The sequence below is a fragment of the Ailuropoda melanoleuca genome, chromosome 15, assembly GCF_002007445.2.
Source record: "Ailuropoda melanoleuca isolate Jingjing chromosome 15, ASM200744v2, whole genome shotgun sequence".
In the NCBI taxonomy this organism is placed as follows: Eukaryota; Metazoa; Chordata; class Mammalia; order Carnivora; family Ursidae; genus Ailuropoda; species Ailuropoda melanoleuca.
Window position 1 is genome coordinate 86818953 of NC_048232.1, and position 21870 is coordinate 86840822.

At 59.0% G+C, this 21870-nt stretch overlaps 1 protein-coding gene across 1 annotated transcript in view; it reads right to left on the bottom strand.

Annotated features, from left to right (window-relative positions):
• PHF21B (PHD finger protein 21B) overlaps window positions 1–21870 on the bottom strand; it is a 96914-nt gene that overhangs the window by 19184 nt on the left and 55860 nt on the right. The window contains exons 2-4 of the mRNA XM_034644013.1: window positions 7483–7575; window positions 4700–5050; window positions 2398–2538 (exon numbers count right to left, since the gene is read on the bottom strand). Coding sequence (XP_034499904.1) covers window positions 2398–2538; window positions 4700–5050; window positions 7483–7575 — 585 coding nt within the window. The remainder of the gene's footprint in view (window positions 1–2397; window positions 2539–4699; window positions 5051–7482; window positions 7576–21870) is intronic.

Genomic DNA, 21870 nt, shown 5'->3' on the forward strand with positions numbered 1-21870 from the left:
CATCCGTGGGCACAAGTCTTGCCCAGAGAGGGCCTGGGGTTGCAGTCAGTGCTCATACGGGGCTGGGACCCTTGGGCTGGCTGCCCCCTGCAACACATGCTGGTCTGAGGGCGGCCAGTCTGTCAGATGCTGCCGAGGCCAGGATGATGGGTGGTACAGAAAAGGCCACAGTTCTGTCCTAAAGAAGGCCATGGGCCTTGAAACAGGGAGGAGTGGGCAGAGCCTTGGAGGGGTCCTGGGGTGCCCGCCATGGGCTGCTTGAGCTCCCAGCTGCGGGTGCACAGGGCTTGCCCGCACTGCCCTGGGAGCCACCCATCGTCACCAGCAATCCCAGGTCTCCAACGGGCTCATCTGAGGAAGTTTCTGGGGCAGCTGCTGCTCTGGCCTCAAGTGCTCCTAACTTGGGCTCTTCACGAACAGGTTCAAAGGGTGCCACAAAGCCCCGCGTCTGCACCACACAATGCTCCCAGATCTCTTTAAAAAGAAAGTTTAATAAGGATTTTTACACCAGGACATGTTGTAATTACAAGTTCTATTTAAGTCATTACACGTATTTACACTAATTATGTAGTTAAACGTAATTATACTAATTGTATAAATGCACAATAACTGGCTTCCATATACTTCGGAAGAACACAGAGAATCCACCCAGCAAACCCCCGAGGAGGCAGGGGTGCGACGCAACCCCACGGGGGACAGAGGGGTACGTGCGGGAGCCTCGCGCTGCGAGCCGGCCCGGGGCTCACTGTGCACACAGCAGGTGCTCCCACGGCACCATGGAACGGAACTGGGTGCCCCCTGAGACAGACTGGGCCTGGGGCTGCAGACCAGACTTGGTTCCATGTCAGCCTCAGTGAGTGGCGGACGCTGACTCCCTGCAGCTTTCTGGACACCTCAAAGGACAACAATCAAGTCACTCTCTTGCTCGAAGATACTCCATGGCTCCCCACTGCCCAGGGAATACAGTTCCACCGCGGCAGCCTGCATGCAGGACCAGCGTTCCTCTAACCCCGTGTTCAGAATTTCTCCTGCATCCGTGCTGCCTGGGCTCCACATAGACTAGCCGACTCTCCTGGGCCTGCCAAGAGCCTTTCCCCTTCCATGCGACTGCCCAGGCTGCGCCCTCTGCACCACACGCCATCCCCCCCACCTCTGCTCCTCTGTGGCAGCCCCACCTGTCCCCCAGGCCCTGTTGATCCCGCCTCTCCTCTGCAAAGCCTTCCCCCGTCCTTCCGGGTGCAGACACACTCGCTCCTTCTCCCTGCACCTCCCACAGCTCTCGATGTGTAATTTTCTGATGACACTTGAGTTTTGTTTTTTTTTTATCCGAAGTTAAAGTCCTAATGGTCATGCCAGGGCGAGATCCCCTAGCTCCAGGACTCCATCTGCCCCATTTGGCATCCCGAGCCTCGGCACGCAGCCTGGCACAGAGCCAACTCTAAGACATGTCACATGGATGATGAATGGATGAAAGACTGACTTCTTTCGGTACGGACAGCATGCTGATAAAAAGAATCCTGAGGAGTTCTAGGAGCCCCGAGGGGCCTCTTCTGCCCACTGAGGTGAGGTAGTCAAGGAAGGCTGCCTGGAGGAGAGGATGTCTGAAGTGGATCTTATAGGATGAATGAGAATTGGTAGGGAAAGAAAGGGGGTCCAGGTGAGGGCAGCTACAGGGAAAAGGCTCAAAGGGTTGACTGTGGCCCCGGATGGCAGAGGACGCAAGCAGGAACACACAAGGGGTCACCTGCTGGGACCAGAAGTTAACAAAGAATGACTTGGCCTTAGCTGCTGGCCTCTTACAGCCCCACAGAGCAGGTGGTTCTGTGTTAGCCATGAGGGGGAGGTGGGGAAGGTGGCACTACTGTGCAATTTCTGGAAAGTTCTACAGGTACTCTCAGGAGTCAGCTGCCTCTCCCGTGCCAGCCTTGGCTGCAGCTGATTTAAAAGGCATTTGAGGTCTTGCTCTGCCTGCCCTCAGATGCTCATGAGTGGCCACGGGCAGGGAGAAGAGGCAGGGCCATGGCAGGGCCACGTGGTGCCAAAAGAAGCCCTACCCTCTGACCGAGGAGACCCTGACCCAAGGAATCCTCCCAACTATACTGCCAGGAAGGAAGACTTACCATTTCTATTACGGATGAAGAAACAGACATGATCCGCCACCCATCTCCCCTCTAGAACACTGGCCGCACGCGATGCAAAGCCAGGCTCCCTGGTTCTAGAATCCGTGCTAGCCTCTGCCCCACACCACCATGGCATGAGCACATCCGTGAGAAGCACAGCTGGGGGCCGAGGCTCCCCGTGCGAGTCCCCACCAGGAGCTCCCACTGCACAGGGCGGCTGTGCCCTGCACTGCCGTCCCCGCCTCCTACGGCGACCCCCAGAGCCCTGCCACCCTACCTCGGGGTTCTCCTGGCTCGGGGGCCGGTCCTCCTTCTTCTTTTTGGTCGCCTGAGCTCCCTGAGATGGCTCTTCCGTGGGCGGCCGTGACTCTGCTGTGCTCTCGGGCTGCGTCTGCACTTGAGGCTGGATGATGATGACCTGGAAGAGGTGGCAGAGGGATGAAGGGTGGCAGCTGCAGAGGGAGGGGGGAGCCGGGAGGGCCAGAGGGCAGGGGGCCTCTGAAGGTGGGACTACACAGGAATGAGGAGGTTTGCAGCAAGCTCTCTGGTCCGTGAGGTGCCCGCACCCAGGGCGTGAGCCTCCAGACAGCCCTTCACACCGTGAGGAGGGTCTGTCTGAGAACGAGCCTGGTTTAGAAACGAAGGGCCTGAGTTCAATTCTGTGCTACCGTGTCACCGCTGTGTGGTCTCGGAGAGGTCACTTGGCCCCTCTGAGCCTCAGCTTCTTTGCAATCCTACCTCCAGGGAGGTGGTGAAGATTCAGGAAGCAAAGTCTCAAAAGAGGTTGGTTTCTTTATCTCCAGCTCAAGTGCAGGGAAACTGAGGCCAAGAGGGCTCAGATTTGCCACCTGAGGCCATCAGGGGTCTGTCTGAATGCACTGACTAGCCTGTCCCCTCCCCAGCCTGCCCCTTGGGCCCCCAGGTCACTGCATCCGAGGCTTGCAAACCTGGCCTGGGCAGGGTAGGGGTGGAGAAGAGGGATGTGGGCTCCGGACCCTGTTCAGCACGGCCCAGAGTGGCCCTACTTCAGCCAGCTGTCTTGGGGGTTCCTGGCTATCATCTGGTTTGATTGAAGGGTCTGAGGCTGAGAAGTCTGAAAGCAATTGATGCAGCCCAGCCCCCCCCGGGTCAGATCCCCTCCATCTGTGGCTCAACTATTTTATTAATCTTTTGGATGGAATATTGGGAAAGAATCATCATCTCTCATGGATCCAGAAGAAGGAATTCACCAGGAGCAGTCAGCCAGGGTCTCTCCCAAGACAGGAATAACCTGAACTTGTATTTTTTTCCCCAAGAACGTGACTGTCTTATGAATTTGAGGCTCCTAAATGGGAACAGAAAATGCATCTGTTTTTCTGCTGGCTTAAGGGAAGGCGCTTTGTTCTCCTTTTGTATCACAATTTTAAAACCCCAGAATTCTCTGGATGGGAAAAAAAAAATGCCCCTCTTTATATTCATTGGAAGAAACACATTAAGATCCCCAGTAGAAAGCAGGGCAAAAATATTCTCAAACGAGTCATGCAGAAGGAGACAGAAGTCTTGAGAAGTATGGGGGAAACATTCAAGCTTCGTAATAAGCAAAAGAATTCAACTTTGAACAGCGAGCATCTGTTTGCACCGATTAAACGAGCAAAAAGTGTTTAAAATGACAGCACTGAATGCTGGTGAGCTTGCAGGGAAAAGGGTACACGCAGCCCACAAAGGCATCCCACAAACACCTGCGAAGCGTCCTCGGGGGACTGGGCATGGTCCTGAGGAGTACATCTCCCCATGCGACCACATCCTGTGATGACTGAGAATCCCCGGGGCTCCCGTCCAGGGGTGGGAGGGCCCAGAAGCGTAATGCTCCCAGACAGACACTAGGTGCAGCAGAATTCCAGGTGCACGAAAATGGAGCACCAGCTTTCAGGCTGGGAATGAGGAGGGACGCTAGCCCCTGACAAGAGAGGGGCGGCCTGGCAGGCCCCAAACTGGGCCCAGAGGAAAGGAGCTAAAGAGATGACGTGGTACCTTTCAACGCAGCCCTGCAGCTCCAACGGCCTCAAACCTTACAATCCCCAAGGGACCTCGGAGAAGGACAAGGAGAGGACCTCCGTTTCAGTTTTAAATCTCGGCAAGAAATCACAGATTTTCCATTCGGACACCGGGCATCCCCCAAAGTTCTTGACCACCCAGCTACACCAGCCAGAGACTGACCACCAGCACGGCCTCTTCCGGGAATTCTTCCCACCACACATCTTACTGGTTGAGTCGTGATTCCAAAGAAGGAAGTAATTCATTCATTGACCATTCTTTCTCCACCGATATGAATCCGTTCAGCCCCGTGTTCCCTCAATCACACATGCCGCCTCCTGCATCGCATCATTCACTTCCCCTCCCGCTCACACCGCCCGCCCTCCTACCGACCACGGGGTCGCTCCTACCATGCTGGGTCATTCCTCCGCAGCCCAACTCACGCGGCCGCTCATTCACTCCTCGCTTCGCACCCCATTCATTCCAGGGGCTTCTTGGTCCCGCCGCCAACCACTCGCTCGCTCTGTCCGGGCAACCGCCTCCCGCGTGTGCGGGCACACACCCACCTTCTTGTCGGCACTGATGAGGAGCGGCTGGACCTTGACGCTGTCGCTGACCACAGACACGGCGGTGCTGGGGGCGATGGCGGCGGCATTGCTGGGGGCGGTGGAGATGATGGCATAAGCCACCCCGGCACTGCTCAGGGGAGAGGCGATGGCGGCGGGCTCAGCGAGGGCCTGGGGCTGGCTGCCGGGCGCTGGCGCATGGCTCACGGTGTTGTTGGCGGTGGGGAGGGCTGGGCTGGGGTTCTTGATACTGACCACGGTGGCCTTCTGGAACGTCGGGGGCTGCTTGGGTGGCCGGTCCCGGCCCGGGGTGATGGGGAGGCTGTCTGGAATCAGAGTCTTTGGCCTAACCTGGGGAGGGAGGGACAGGTGCACGGTCAGACAGACACACAAACAGGCGGGGGAGGGGGGCCCTGAACAGAGCCGGGAGTCGAGCACGGGAGCTGATGTGGCCGGGCTCAGACACCTCGCACGTTAGAGGTGACAGGACAGCAGTGGAGAGACCCCGGGGCTCAACTCTGGGCTCGAGCCCCTTCCAACTCAATTCAGATAAGACAGTGAAGAACGGGGAGGAGGTTGGGAAAGCTGCATGTGGACCAGTCAGGTGACCTCTGACTCCAGTCGCAAACCCGTGAGTTCCCGCAGAGCGCTGTCGCTGGGGCAGTGAACGGGAGGGGCCGTGGGGGCTCCTGGCCCCCCGCTCAGTCGGCTCCTTGATCTGGGTGGGGCTTTCCCTGTGAAAGCCATTGTGCTGTGAGCCAGAGATGGGCCTCACACAATGAGTTAAAGCGGGTGCAGGCGGCTAGGACGTGGTGCAGGCGGCTAGGACGTGGTTCTGGCCAGGGCTCCGGATGGCTCATCCAGGGCCGATCCTGCCCCCTGCAGGGCCTGTGCGGTCTCGGGCATGCACCTTATCTGTGCACCGGGGGTGGGGAGAAAGCACGACGCGTTGCGTGCATCCCAACTGTCAGCTGGCAGCGTCCCAGCATTCCTGCAACCAGAAAGGAGCCTCAAGCCAGCCCCGTGGGACCCGCGCTAGACCACCTTCTCAGGGCCGGGGAGGAAGAGAACTTGCCCTGTCTCATCCTATCTGAGCCCTGTGGTGACCGCGTGGTGAAGTAGGTATCTGGCCTATTCTACAGATGAGCAAATTGAGGCCTGGAGAGGAAGGGACTCAGTCCAGGAGAAAAACGACGCCCCAGGCGTCACTGTTGGGGTAGCAGGACTCGCACTCAGGACTTCCACAAGCCTGCCTAGTGTCAGTGCGGGTGGCAGTGAGGGCCCCACCCAGCACCCCCACCCAGCATCCCCACCCATCGCCAGTGACCCTCGTGGAGGGAGGGGTTCAGGGTGGCTCCCACAGGGACCTCGCACAGGTCACCTCAGGGCTGTGTGCCCCTCAAGCTGGCATCATGTCTACCTGCCCCTCCCCAGGGTCCGCTGCGGGGCCGGCCTCAATTCTACTGTCCTTCCCCACCCCCACCAAGCGGGCGCTCCACCACGAGGGCCTCCCACCATCAGGGGACCCGCCAAGTCATATGATCCTGTCCTGCTCTGTCCTTGGCACGTGGGGACACCAACACCAATCCTGAATGTGTAACCTCAGATGGCCGCCAGCTTGGGGACTGCCGCACTCTTCATCTGCGGAGGACAGACGAGTGGGGCCAAATGGGGTGAGTGGTGGTTAATGAGGATCCCCCGCTGCGTGGCCAGGGGAGGCCGTTCTGTGCTGTTGGTCCCCCAGCCCCCTGGGTCACTCCAGGTCTGCCCCCGCGCTCCGGGTCACACTGGCCGGGCAACACCAGGTAATTGCAACTCTGCCTGTGGGGGAGCCGTGCCCAGACTGCAGGGGCCGGACTCTGAATATGGGGGTCTCCACCCCAGAGAAAACCTATTCAGGGGACCCCAGAGGTCAGGACTTTCAGCCAGTGCCATTTGGAGACAAGATGTGTGCGGATCGAGGCCGGGCCTCCTCCCATGGGGGCCTCCAGGGTCCTTCCCTGCCCTCCATGCACTCTCCTTTCTGCAGCCCTGCTGGGAGTCAGCACAGGTGGGCGCTCGGGAAAGGCTTCCACCAGGATGAGAGCTGCCCTTCACCCTCCTCGAACGAGGGGCATCTGTCAGGAACAGTGTTCACCTCTGGAGCCATGAGGGTACGGCGAACACAAACCCTCACTCAACAAGCCTGAGCACGGGCTAACCGCTAGCAGGCATGGCCATGAGGGCTCTGGGCCGCCAAGAAGGCACCTGCACGGCCTGTCTGCCGGAGAGGAGACTCGGCCCGGGAAGGTAAAGAGGCCAGGGGACTCGTCCGAAGTGCGGAGCCCAGCCGGGGTGCCGTGGACCGAAGCCGGGGTGGCAGGCTTAGGATCTCGCTGCCCCCCAAGGGAATCGCCGGCTGCGGAGTTTCTCGCACTGTTTTGACTGTGACCCATGGTTTAAAATCCTCATTACCTCGTGACCCGGTCCAGAAACGAGCTAGTCAAGAAACGACGTGTAGGGTGCATTTTGATATCTTCTGTTCTCCTCTAGTCCAACTTCGTTAGGTCCATTAAAGAAAAAAAAATCCTGGCCCACTAAAATGATTTTGCAACTCCTCATTATAAAAGCCAGGTCTAGTTGGAACGTCGGTCTCCTCCCCTGACGGGCAGAGGAGGCAGGAGGGGGAAGGGACACGCCCAGGGGGGGTCCTTGCCCAGCGCAGGGCCCGCCTAAACTCTCAGTGCTTGAGAGGCTGGGGAGGGACAGACAGCCGCACCCGGACCCACCCTCGAGCTGCTTACCTGAGGCAGAACCGCAGCTCCTTGCCCGGCCAACCTCTGCAAGGAGCTGACCTGAGGACCCGTGACAGGCACTGCAGTGATGGCTCCCAAAGCCTGGAAGACAGGAGGGGGCACTGAGCCAGGACCGGGGACACCGCGCTGAGGCCACCGGGGCCGCCCGACAGGTGTGCGGCTCTTGCCAGCCTGGCCGAGCACGGGCAGTGCCCCGGAGGCAGCAAACTCGGCTCTTCCCTTTCTCCATCAGGAGTTCACAACCACAAAAGTATGTTTTCATCACGCAAGACAGTTTGGAAACCAGAGACAAAAACGGGGTGGCATAGTCCAGAAGACACTTAGCCCCCGGCTTCCGCTTTACAAGTAAGGTTTTTTTATACTGATACCTGTGTACTGAAAACCAACAAAAATTAACATTAATCCCTACTTTGCTCAATTATTTTTTAAAAAACAACAACAAAATGGAACAGAGGCCTAAAGGTGGGGCCTAAAACTAGAACGAGAGAAAAGCCACAGAAGAAAATCTGTGGGACCCTAGGTTAGGCAAAGGGCCTTAGACAGAACACCAAACCCAACCCAAAGAAGAACAAACGAACAAACTGGACTATAAAAGAATTTAAAAGCTCCTGAAACTTAAGTGTGAACAGAGTGAAAAGCCTCAGACTAGAAACACACACTTGCAAGTCACCCATCCGATAAAAGACCGGCATCCAGGGGCGCCTGGGTGGCACAGCCATTAAGCATCTGCCTTCCGCTCAGGGCGTGATCCCGGCGTTATGGGATCGAGCCCCACATCAGGCTCCTCCGCTATGAGGCTGCTTCTTCCTCTCCCCACTCCCCCTGCTTGTGTTCCCTCTCTCGCTGGCTGTCTCTATCTCTGTCGAATAAATAAATAAAATCTTAAAAAAAAAAAAAAGACTGGCATCCAGATTATACTGAAGAATTCTCAAAACGCCGTCATCGGTGGGGTGCCCGGGGGGCTCAGTCAGTGAAGCGTCTGCCTTCGGCTCAGGTCACCATCCCGGGGTCCTGGGATTGAGCCCCACAGAGGGCTCCCTGCTGCTCAGCAGAGAACAGCGCCTGCTTCTCCCTCCCCTCTGCTTCTCCCCCCAGCTTGTGCTCCCTCCCTCCCTCTCTCAAATGAATAAATTAAAACAAAACAAAAAAAACCCCAAAAACACAATCATCAGAGAACAATCCAATTTAAAAAATGAACACAAGATTTGAAGACACTTCACTAAAGCAGATCCACAAATGGCAAATAAACACATGAAAACATGCTAAACAGCATTAGTTATTAGGCAAATGCAAATTAACCACAGCGAGGCATTGCTGGCCGCCAACTCGATGGCTGCATTTGGAAAGACGACCAAACCCAGAGTCGGTGACCATGTAGACCAGCTCACCCACTGCCCCGGGGAACATAAAATCGTGCAAGAACACTGCAAAACAGCTTGGCAGTTTCTCAAAAAGTTAACATACATTTACTGCTGGGGACTGAATGCTTATGTCCCCTCCCAAATTCCTGTGTTGAAACTCGAAGGCCCGGGATGACAGGGTGTGGACAAGAAGCCCTAACAGGTGACAGGTCATGGGGGCCTGCTTCCTCTCTCTCTCCAGGACAAGAAGCCACCTGCTCTGCTCTCCAAGTTCGTGTCTCCCTACAGTGACATGTTGGAATCCAGGCTCTCCGTGTGGGGGTGTTCGGAGGTGAGTAAGTCAGGAGGGTGGAGTCTTTTATTTTTTTTAAGATTTTACTTATTTATTTGAGAGAGAGAGCTGTGAGTGAGAGCAGAAGCAGGGGGAGCAGCAGAGGGAGAGGGAGAAGCAGACTTCCCGTGGAGCAGGGAGCCTGACGCGGAACTCGATCCTAGGACCCTGTGATCATGACCTGAGCTGAAGGCAGAGGCTTAACCAACGGAGCCCCCAGGCGCCTCAGGAGGGTGGAGTCTTATGAACAGAATGGGACTAGTGTCTTGTAAAAAAAAGCTCCAGAGGGACCGCAAGCCCCCGACCCCAAGCGAGGACACACGGCAAGAAGCGGGCCAGCCGCAAGAGGACCCTGGCCTGCGCACACGGGGCCGAGATCCGGACTTGCCAGCCTCCGGAACCTAGAGCAATGAACGTCTGTGGGCGCTCTGCTGTAGCAGACTTGCCCAGGAACGCCGGCGACAGCTCTGCCCGCAGCAGCCTGGCGCGGGAGCAGGCCCATGGCCGAACAGCAGGGCTGTCTGCACCCGGTGGAGTAATGCTCAGCGATCAAAAGGAAGGAGCCACTGATAACGCGCAAACCACAGGGTTGAACCTCGGAACGATCTGGCTGAACGAAAGGAGGACATACTGTATGATGCCATCTCCCTCTTTTTTTTTTTTTTTAAAGATTTTATTTATTTATTTGACAGAGAGAGACAGCCAGCGAGAGAGGNGAAAGGAGGACATACTGTATGATGCCATCTCCCTCTTTTTTTTTTTTTAAAGATTTTATTTATTTATTTGACAGAGAGAGACAGCCAGCGAGAGAGGGAACACAAGCAGGGGGAGTGGGAGAGGAAGAAGCAGGCTCCCAGCGGAGGAGCCTGATGTGGGGCTCGATCCCATAACGCTGGGATCACGCCCTGAGCCGAAGGCAGACACTTAACGACTGAGCCACCCAGGCGCCCCTGTATGATGCCATCTCTATACAATTCCAGAAACAGCAAACTAATCCCCAGGACCAGGAAACAGGTCAGAGGTCATGCAGAGACGGGGGGATGGGAGGAAGGGATGACAAAAGACACTGGGAACTTTTCAGGGGGAAGGATGTGTTCACCATCTGGATTCTGGTGCTCGTTTCGTCCGTCCCCGGAGGACACAGCAGAGGGTCCACGAACCACAGAGCTGCTGCTCCTGATGGCGGGGTGGCTCCTCGGGCCTCCGAATTCGCCACCTGCCCCATGTGGGTTCGGGTCCTTCAAGCCAGCTGCCTGCCTCTCTGTGTGGAGCCAAACCCCCTCCCCACTTAACTGGAAATCCACTGTGGACATTTGGCCGAACAGAGCTTTCTGTGCAAAGCAGGGAGCATTAAACACAGACGTGGTCCTTCATAAGGAAGGCTCTTAATCCATCATGCCGTCTTCCGTCTCGCCAGCGCAGCTCGGGGAGCAGTGCGAGAAGAACACCCCGAGCGCTGCCCGATGCCCACATTTTAAAAGATTCTGCTCCACATCATGCACGGGGATGAGTGTAGAAGGTTCCACTGCCCCCGGCCCAGGTCTGCAGGCAGTCTGCCCACCGTCAGACCCCTGTGCCGGCCCAGGCATGAGCAGGTGGAGGCAGGCACAGGGCCCCATCTGATGAATAAGCTTCCAGGGGATTCTGCCAACCTGGGGACCACAGGCTGAGAGGAAGCCAGCCCGTCCCTCTCGCAGGCTCTGCACCAGAAACCCACATGGCTGCTTGCTGTCACCGGGGAGCAAAGCTATGTAGTCCCCTGGGAGCAGGGATTCCTGCGTAGATGGGGGCCGGCCAGAAGATCCCAGGCTGCAGAACCACTCGGCAAATACATGCCCAACACCACCAGGAGCCAGAGAACAGGTGCCAACCCACTTTGCCTGGGAATTCCCTGCTGGCTTCGATGCCCCCATACAAGCCCTCCCGATGCCGCCAGCCTGAGAGATGAGGGGTGAGCGCCACCTGCGTGGGCGCCCGTCTTCGTGCGCCTTTGAGCCCTCTGTGCATACAGGTGTGAAGGCTGCCATGCGGGTCTACTTTGGGGGTGTTCCTGTGCACCAGCCGTTCGTTTCTCTGGGTGTCCACTTTGGTGCATGGGTCTCTGTTCTGGGCACTTTTTTGGCTCTCTGTCCATGTGCCTTGTGGACTCGAAGCCTTCATTCCTGGTCGGCACTTGGTTCTCTCTCCTGTGCTGGCGGACTTCTGTCCATGTGCCTTAGAACTTACCATCAGGGAGGGGAAAGGGAGGGACCCGGAGAGACTCGGGTGGATGGAAGCTGCTGAAGGCAGAGGCCCCGAGGTCGGGGTGGGTGGGGGTGGGGAGGGAAGGACAGGGGAGGTTCGCTGACTGCATTCTCCACACTCATTACCAAGAAAGAGACACAACGTGCCACGGGGCAGATACTGGACGCCTGCGGGCCACCCACAGAACCAACAGCGTTCACCTGCTGACTGCATCAGCGAAAACACCGCCTGACTCCAACCCGGCCCAGCGGCGGCACGCGTACCGCTGCCTGGGGCGAGCTCGGGACACCCGGCCGTGATATGGTGTGTCGGGGTCCCTCTGTGCCAGGGCACCGGGAGGAGCCCTGAAGACGGGACGGCTCCCAGGTCAAAGCCTGAAGTCCCGGGCTTTTAGGAGGAGTCTGGTACCGACGGGGCTGATGAGCCGGGTCCCTCCACCTCCCGCTTCTGGGAACGGTGGGTTTCGTCCCAGAGCACCTGAGTCACCTGCAGGCACCGTCGGCTCCCTGGCTGCACGAGGCAGGCTTTGGGGGCTCCCTCCAAGCCCCGCCTACTTGCTTCTCTCTGAGGTCTGCCCCCAGACTGCGTTCTTCCACATAAGCTTTAATTAACAAGCTGAAAAGACATTTTATCTGGCAGGGGCTGACCTTTCTGCTCCGCGTCAGAATTTATCGATACCAGCAGAAACGATCATCTCGTGGCTCCTTCACGAGTACCACGTAGTTTACAGCCACACTTTCGTCAAGATAAATGAGCTCCTTATGACTACACTTACAGCTCTAAGCATCTTAATAGGGAAAAAAAGAGCCATAAAAGTCAAAGATAACTTCAAATTTTCCCCGCATCGGCAGTGTCCCCAGGGCAGCCTCGGAGAAGCTCCGACACGGCAAGACAGGTGTCAGGTGTCACAGCTGCGCGTCTGCGTGCTGGGGGCAGACCAGCTCCGACACCAGCAGCACGTGGCCCCCTGGCTTTCAGCGCCCAGTCTCCTCATCTGCAACAGGAAGACATCCTGCTGCATGGGGCACGTGAGGGGCAGAGGGAGCGGGCACCATGGGGTCCGCATGCTGAGCGCTGGGCGGTGGCTGGAAGGGTCCAACCCAGCCAGCCTGCCCAGAACGGGGGAGGGACAGGACTTGCAGCATCAGCCTGTCCAGATACTAATCCTGAAATGGCCCGTTTCGTGTTGGGCAAACCTGGGGAAGCCTCATCCGCATCCCCTGACTCCGAGACGGGATGTACGTACTTGGCTCCATCCTCCAGCAGAGGAGAAAACCCCGGAGCCCAGCGGCGTGAGACAGTAGAAAAGGAAACCAGCACTACCGAGTCTCGGGCTTCCTGCCTGTGCACCCATCAACGGTGTTTCCTTCTGTGTCAGAGGACAGACAGCGAAGCCAGTCTGCGGGCTGGGCTTCCACAGAACCCCAGGCCGGGGTGAGCCATGGGGCTGCGCCCCTGCAGGGTGAAGGTGCTTTCATCCCGGCTTGTGGCTGGTCCTGCAGCGGTGGCCAAGACCCCCCCTGCGGTGGCCAAGACCCTCCCTGCCGTGGCCTCCCTGGATCTCTGGGCAGCACTGATGCCCACCCCCACGGTCACCCCCTTCACTCCCTCATTCGTTCAGCAAACTTCCCAGCACCCACTGGGTAGCTGGCCGGCAAGCTGCTTGGCCCCAGGAACTGGGTGGTGGGCCCAGCCTCACAACGGCTGATCCCATCCCAGCCCCTGACCTGATGGATCAGAACCGGCTTGCACCTCCCTGCTCCCCTGCGGGATGACAGCTTCCAGAGTCCAGCCCAGGTCCTGGCCTGAGCAGGAGCTTGGTGAAGATGTGTGATGTCTGTCATCAAACGAGGAGGGTCTCAGGGCTCCAGGGTCCAACCCGGGGACCCTGCCAGTGGTGCCCAGGAAGCTGGACCTCAGGGAGCTGCCGAGGGACAGGGGTTCTTCCTTCACACCTGCAAACACGGCCACCCAGAGTCCCACGACCGTGGTGGGCCAGCCATCCAGCACCGCCACGGGTGGCAGACCCAAGCCCACTCTCCACACACAGGCAACCCTGCTTTACAACCTCTGGGCCCTGGTTCCGGTTCCTGTGCCCAGAATGACCCAGACCTTACAGAGCTGCCCTCTCCGTGGGATCAAGGGGATTTTTGAGGCGGCCCCGTCCAGGCCGTATAAATGTGTTCCCGAAGCAGAAAGAAACCCAGCCGTGGGGGCTGGCCCACCTCCAGGATGGGAGAGGGCATCTCCCATGCAGCACCTCGAGCCAGGCCCTGCCCTGCCTGGCTCCAGCCCATCTCACCACGCAGGGCAGCCCCGAGTGCTCAACAAGGGGAAGAGCGGCCGTCACACCTTCTACCACATCCGGGCACCATCCATGCAGGGGCCTGGCATGCGGACAGCAGGGAGGGACACCGGCAGCCACGGCCAGCAGAATTCAGTGCCACCAGCTCGCAGGGCCTCAGTGGCCGTCTGCGTCCCCCACGCACACCGTGGCCCCCAGGCCAAGCAGCAAGTCAGTGGAACTCGGTCTCCAGACCCCTACTCCTTCCTCTCCCTTGACGCAGGAATGGTGCAGGGGAGTGGGCACAGGGTCACAGTGAGCCCCGCCCCCAGGCCTCTTCAGGGACAGGGTGGACAGGGAGGAGGAGGGACAGCCAGAATGAGTACGGGCCAGGTGGCGGGGTTGTGTGCCCATGGTGTAGTCAGTGACCAGAATGGAGGGTGACCCTGTGAAGGGGACCGAAACGAGGCCGGGTCACAGGCTGACCCTTAATGACCTCAGAATTCATCACAGGAGCAGTGGCCTAGTAGAAAGAGGCTACATCACACGGAGACAAGTATTTCTAAAGTGCATGACTGTCCCTCTCCTTATTTGACCCTGTGTGCTCCAAAGGAGGCAACAGGCCCAGGGGGCTGTGCTTCACTGGGCGTCCGGGTCAGGGAACGGCAGGGCCGGGGTCTGTATGGGGCCCTCCCCACAGCCCTCCGCCCCGTGGTGGCTGGGCTCTGGCCAGCACTGTGGACCCAGGGGCAGGAGATGCCCCGCCTGCCTGTATCCCAGCTCGTCCCCGGTGACCTCTGCTCACCTCGTCTGGGAGGGTGCTGTCCAGGAGGGGACACGGGTCTGGAACATTCTCTGCCGGTCCGGAGTGCCGAGCACAGCTTCGAGGACAGCAGGGAAGGACACCTTCCTGCTTCCCAGGACTCTCCAGCCGCTGGGAAAGTGCTGAGCTGACCAGAGCTGGGGCTCCTGCTTCCCGCACCCCACGTGGTTCCCACCTCCCCCCAGCTGGGTGACAGAGCAGGGCAGCCGCCCCGGGCCTCCAGAGCCACCCAACAGCCCCTGGGAAGGTGGCCTGGCCTCCCGTCCCTCCACGCAAGCTGCACAGTTGTGATTTTCTTCCCATCTTCAGAGAATGGCCGTGATGTGGGGCAAACGTAACAACATCAGTAACTGCCAGTAAATATTAATGTAACAAAGCACCACTTTTACTGTCGTGAGAAACCAGTTTATTACTCACCGATGAAATCCACCTGCCGCCTTTACCGCGCGGGCAAGCACTCGGGTAGCCCCGCATGCAGGGGCGTGCTCCCGCTCGGCCCAGCCACGACCACCCACCCAGCCTGGTGCCCCCACGCCGGCTCCCGCTGACCCCAAGCTCATCCACACGGGACCACTTGGGGTTCGTGTGAAAACCCAGGGAAATGCGTACCTGTTTTTGCTGCCCCGTCCTGGGAGTCGCTGCGCTCCTCCCAGACCATGTCGTCTGTGTCCACGCCTGTGACCGGGCCACCCACCCCAGAGCCACGGTTGCCTGGGTCCTGACAAGCGTCCCTCTCTCACCTCCTGTCTGAAGCAGGGGGAGCAGGAACTGCCCTCCCTGCTCAAAGGACCAGAGGGGAGGATAGGAGGCATGAATCATTCCCACGGCTCCTCCATTCACAAATGCGCGTCAAGGACCAGTGCAGGCTGGGGACAAGGCGGGGGTGGAGGGAGGCCGGCGTGCAGACAACGGCAACGGGACTGCCTGATGAAGCAAAGACACGCATGCCCAGGTCTGCAATTCCCCTTCCGGACACACACCCCAGGGCCACGTGTGCCCACGTGCCAGAGACACAGATGGGAGTGGCTGCAGGACAGCACCTGCCTCGGGGAAAACGGACCGTCCACTGGCAGGGGATGGGTCAGCTATAACGTCCTTATGATGGAGAACATTCTCTGGCTCCCAGCAGCCAGAGGGATAAGCCAGATGTACCCATGTCACCACAGAGCCTGGGAACATGCCCCGGGTGACACCCACAGGTGCTACACGCCACCTGATACCATTCACGTCTAGCAAGCACCACACGACTATGGTTTGCTGATGTATAGTAAACACACAAAACCGACTTATGATTGTAGTTGCCCCTGGGGAGGGGAGGGGAGGGGAGGGATGGAAGGAGGGAGTGGGGAGGACCCTACTTCTTCTGCATGGTTTTGCCTCTTCACAAGATGGTCAGAGCAAATGTGACAAAACGCCTGTTTAATTCATTTGGGCAGAGACCATGTGGAGATTTATTATAGTCCCTTTGCGTATCTGTAATTAAAAAATAAGCATGAAAGGAGGCAGAGAGAGCTCTGTACAGAGGAGAAGTGGGAAGCCTTCTTGGAGGAGGTGGTGTCTGAGCTGGGCCTTGAAGGATGGACCAGAACGTCCAAGTGGGCAGCCAGGTAAGTGCATGGTAATTAGGAGGGACAAGTGGGTGGTGGGAGGGGCAAGGGCACTGGGGGCATCGAGGGGCTGTAAGCACTGGGGGCTGGACCACAAAGCCAAAGGTGGGTAGTGAAGGAGGAGTGGAGGGCCAGGCAGGGCCTTGAATGCCACATCCAGGAGCCTGGCCAGCCCCTGTGGGCGACGGGGAGCCATCGGCCATTGCAGGCTCCTGGATGGTGTAGCCAGGGCCAGAAGCAGGCCTCTGTGGAGGCCAGAGCTGAGGTCAGGCAGTAAGGTGTGGACCGTAAGCCATGGCAGAGCCCAGGGGCAGACAGGAGGCCATAGGTGGGCGCTCATCTCTTCTGACCCGACTCATCGCTGGCTGGCTGGCCGCTTCCCGGAACGGGCAGAGCTCCTGAGCAGCCCCCAGCCGTGCAGAGGCCTGTGTAGCTCTCCCCCCAGGACCAGCTGTGTTGTGAGGCTCTTGCCCAGGGGCACCCACACCTGCCGACCCTGCCCTGGGCCTCCTGCTCTCTCCCGGGGTCTGGGAGGTGGTCCAGCCCCAGTGCATAGCAGCTCCCGGAAGACAGGTGCTACGCCCAAGGGGGTTCTCAGGAGCCTGTAACGCTGGGTCTTTACAACAAGAACGCTCTTCCGAAACCAGCTTCTCCAAACCCTACAGGGAGGCATTTTCTGAAGCTCAGATCTGGCGATGCTGCACAAAATGGACCTCCGAGCAAACCCATTTACTGAGTGCTCAGCGGGGGAAACCGTACGGCCCCGCACAGGTGGCTCCCGCCCAGCTGGGTCCCGGTGACCCTGACCGAGCCGGCCAGCCGAGGCAGACTGCCCAGGGCCACTTAACCAATGCAGAGGTCCTTCCAGGGGAGGCCGTTCTTAATCGGAAAGCCCCAGAAAACACAAGCGGCTACTCGGTGCTGACATTTAAAACCCCTCTCAGCAGCCCATGTTGCAAAGTGGTTTCATTAACTTGAAAGGGTGTAATTTTATGCTATTTAGCAGGAAGTATACACTCTAAATGGCATCGTGGACTGAGGATTGGGGGCTGTGATCTCCAGGGGAAGCCAAAAAAAGCCGCCCCGAGTCCCTGCAACCACAGGTGGGGGTGGGGGTGGGAGTTGGGGGTGGGAAAGCGGTATTGTTGAAGTGCTGTGCCCCAGAGGAAGGGNGGGGCTGGGGGTGTCCGTGGGGCCAGCTAAAGCAGCTGTATCATATCCACAAAACTGGGAAAGAAGGGCCATTTCTGAGAGAGCACTGGACGCAGAAGGGCTGAAGCCGGCCAGGACCCCGGCCCAGGACCCGCTGTGCGGCCCGCCAGGAGGCCCTGTTCCCTGAGGGGGCTGCCAGGATGGTAGCCCCTGGCTAGAAGGCCCGAGAGCAGGCTGCCCACCCCACCCCCACTGCAGGGGTCCCTTCAGGGAGGAGCCCGGCCCCGGTGAAGATGTGGCCTTGCAGCCTTGGAGAGGGCCTGGTGGGGCCTGTGGCCCAGAGGACCCAGGGACAGCGGCTGGAGCCTCCCACCCACGGCTACTTTTCCTTCCTCTCATCAGTCCCCTGGACCCTGACGCAGAACACACAGGAGGGAAGGGGGGGTTTTGTCTCCGAGGCCGCCAGGAGAGGGGCACAGGGCCCCAGGCCAGAGGGAAACATGGAATGGTTGGTGCCTGCCCTTCCTCAGGCCTTGGTCCCCACAGACCATCTGTCCCCCTGGCCTCAGGCCCCTGCTATCTGGGACATGGAGCATTTGTGTCTGCTCCTTGGCAGGAGGCCTGGGAGCAGCTACCTGGGCCCCCGGATCTGGAGGCCACCACCACCACGGGCGTCCTTCACCAACCACAGTGACTGCGGAACTCACCGGATGGGGGTGCTTCCAAGGGGGCGTGCTCTCCCCACCGGCCTGCAGACCTCGGGAAAGCAGTCGGTCAGGAAATCTCATTTCCACTTGAGATCGGCGGACGCGCACTCCCGCTGGCCTCAGCCTCCTCGTCCTGCCACCTCCGACGTCCCAGAATGTCATTTAGGGGACGCGCATCTGCACGGAGCCCCAGGAAGCGCTCCTCTGCCTCTCCTGGGGTGAGCCTCCCCTGGGCAGTGACCCAGACACTCTCGGCTTCCCAAAGGGGCCCCAATGTGTAAAACAGAGACACGGCCCACTTCCGGCGATGAATGGTGCAGAGCTCAGCATACGACTCCACGGATGACGACAAATGTCTACACCCAAGTAACCGCCACAGACCGGATACAGAAACTTCTAGCAACCCAGGGGCTCCTGAGTGCCCCTCAAAGCAGGGCCATGCCTTCCCCACAGGGAAGAGCGTGGGGGTGTGATCTGAGGTTGATACAGCACCTCTCGGTCTAGCCAGTCCGCACAATTCTGGGACAGGAGTATCAGGACCCAGACGGATGTGTGCGTGATGAAACCATAGGGCGTGAAGTGACCTGCCCCAGGCGGCAACCAGTGAGAGATGGTTGGGAGGGGACCGGAGGTGGACCGTGGCCCTCAGGCTCCAAGTTCACAGTCCCCCCCCCAACCCTGTTCCTACCCCTCCCTCTCTTCCTCCTGACCCTGTCCTACAGGATGAGAGCAGGCTGTGGTGGGTGGGGGGACACAGAGAGAGAGGGGCTCAGTGTCCCCCAAGGGTTCGGCACGGCCATCTCAGACACGCAGGGGGACTGGGGAAGACAGAGGAACACAGTGCCTGGCACACAGGCGGAGCTTAATAAAGGCACAAGCCAAACTCCCTTCCCCCTCAGAGGTGCGTCCCAGCACCAGCCTGTCCAGATCAGGGCAGAGGGGGACTGCGGCACTTGGTGGCTGCACTTCAGGATGTGGGGGGTGATGGCCATGGTGGGGATTCTAGCACGTGGCCCTGTGTGGCAGGGGGGGAGGAGTCCCAGGGTCTCTCGTGCCAAATGGAAACAATCCCAGTGCCGCCTCTATCTCAGAGTGACCCGAGACCATTGCCTCACCTCCTGACTCAGTTTCCCCATCTCTAGGATGGGGTCACAGCGCCTAGGGGCGATGGTCAGGCGGAGCAGTAGACAGTATCTTCTGAACTTGATATTGATGAGCCTGGCCTCAGACAGGGTGTGCGGGGGGAGTGGTGAAAGCCTGGCCACGGAGCATTCCACGTGCCAGGTGTCTACAGCCCCTGCAGCTCCGTCGCAAGGCCGGCCCTGGGCCAGCACTCTCATTTGGCAGGAAAGAAATCCCCCACGTGATTGTCACTCTTTCCCGGACAGGCTTCTGGATGCCGGATCCACCGTGCGCTGCGCGAGCTCTCCCCGGTCACGTCTGGGGAGTGCCCCACCGCAGGGAAGGGGGAGCACGCAGGAAGAAGGCCGGCTGCAGCCCACCCAGAAGCCCCCTCTGCCTCTCCACCTCCCCAGGATGATCCATCGGCTTAGGGGGCGGGGGTGGGATTGTCAGGGGGCCCCAGGCACAGGGCCCCGCAGAGGGAGACTCAGCATGGCTGTCCCTCCTCTCAGCAAGCTCAACTGGGGCCAAGGCTCTTACACCATTCCTTCCGGGTATCGTTCCGTCCAAAGTGCTTTCCTGGGGAGCACAAGCGTCATGATCTCAGGGTCGTGAGATCGAGTCCTGCATGGGGCTCCAGACTGAGCATGGAGCCTGCTTAAGATTCTCTCCCTCTCCCTCTGCCCCTCCCCCTGCTTGTGCACACGCTCTCTCTGTCTCTCAAAATAAATAAATAAAATCTTTAAAAAAAGAGAGAACAGGAACCATAGTTTCTGAGTGTCTTAAGCTGCCAGGCTAAGGGTCAACGGATATGACCTCATAGAATCTCACTACACTTCCCGTTAGGGAAACTGAGCCCTGGAAGAAATAATTTTGACAGCCCTGAAAGATCAAGAGAAGGGAACCAACAGCAAACGTGTCCAGTCTTTACGGGGCAGCCCGACTCCTGCCCCAGTCCAAGGCTGCGAGAGGCAGGGTTACTGCTCACCCACCACCCGCCGGCGCCACGCCTGGGGGCACCGTCTCAGCCAATCCTCCCACTGCTCTGTGAGGCTCCGACGACGCCCGTTTTACAGAGGACAAAACCGAGGCCCCAGAACTCGACGCCACACCAGAAGAATTCTCGTCAACGAGCTTTCTCATGCGGCTCCTCCCTTCCCCCCTGGGCGAATGGTTGAGCAGACTTTTGGGGGCCTTTCCTCTGAAACGCACGCCCCTCCTGGATTCACCCTGGCCAGGCTCCGCCAGTGTCCCCAAGGATGGTGGCGTCCTAGTCCCACCCCCCAGCCCACTCCATGGGAAGTATGGGGATGGGAGGAGAGTAGATCGGGCCAGCGGACTCGGGGACCCTCTTCATGCTTCCACGCCTTTGCACGCACAAGTGTTGGCGCACGCGCACTCGCGCTCACACGCTGTGCCCCCTGCCCTTCCCGGTTCCCATGCCAGGCCATCAGCCCTTCTTCACCCTCACTCAACAACAGTGAGCGACGCTGCCCACAGCCCACGCTGCAGGAGGAAGAGCACCCGGCCCCCCAGGAACTCACTGGGTGGATGGGGGGCTGGGACACATGACTCAACCTGGCCAATCACAGCCCAGGATTGTCTGGGCAGTATCATTGGTCTAGAGGGCGGGCACGTGACCCAGCAGACCAATCAGAGTCCTTTCCGGGGACGCGTCTCCAACACGGGAAGAGCAGCTGTCCTCGTGTCAGGGCTGTGGGAGGTCGTGGTCCTTGCTTAGGGTCTGCAGGTCGTCCCCTGCCCACACTTGGGGCCCCAGAGCATCACCGCTGGGCTGGCTCATGCTGCCACCCCGGGCTGTCATCCTCGCCTTGGGAGAACACAGCCTGGTAGCCACTCAGCCTTATGCTGTGGAAGTGAGGGCAGTGCCCGTTCCACCTGGGCAAACTCCTGGGGCCTCGGACATCTCGATGCCTGGTTAAACACACACTCGACACAACACCACGTCTACTCTTCGTCAGGTTAAAAGCAGAGCTTCCCAAAATGCCACGCCAATGCAATGTCCACACGTGTAAGCTGCCAGGGATGGTTCCAAGGAGTCGTGGTGACCGATCCAGATGTCACTCCTGCCCCCGCCCCCCTCCCCGCCCCCCACGCTCCCGGCTGCCTCGCCAGGAGCTGCAGGAAAGCAGCCCAGAGCCCAGGACTCAAATCCCAGCCCTGCCACCGACAGGCCGAAGCCCCTGCACAACTCACGCAAACTCCCTCGGCCGCAAGTTTTCTCGTTTGTAAAACAGGGACACTTAACTGGTCCACGCTGGTCTGCTTGGACAGTCCAAAGAGAAGCATGCGACACATACCCGGAGCCTAGGATCCCTGAAAAAATGGGAGCCACCACGACAGGCAGGACAAGACGGCCTCAGGCAGCTGTGACTTGGGGGAGGCCACCCAACCACCCCAAGCCTCATCTGCTCTACAAAACAGGGGTGCTGATATCGGCTTCAGGGGGCGGTGAAAGATCAGTGAGACCAGGAACATAAGATGCTCAGCTCTAGAAGGTGTGGCCCTGCCCCATCTCCCCTGTCAAGGATGCCCTGAGCTGGACCCAGTGACAGGCGGTGCTGTGCAGGGCGATGGTGTGACCATGGCCCACTGCCCTCAGGAGCGGTACTCTCTGCTGTCCTCTCTGCTGCGGTACTTTTAGAAGAAACAGCGCTTCTGGCTGGAAATGAATGATGTGTTGAAAATAAGTTTTAGATTTTGAGTTAAACGTACTAAGGGAGG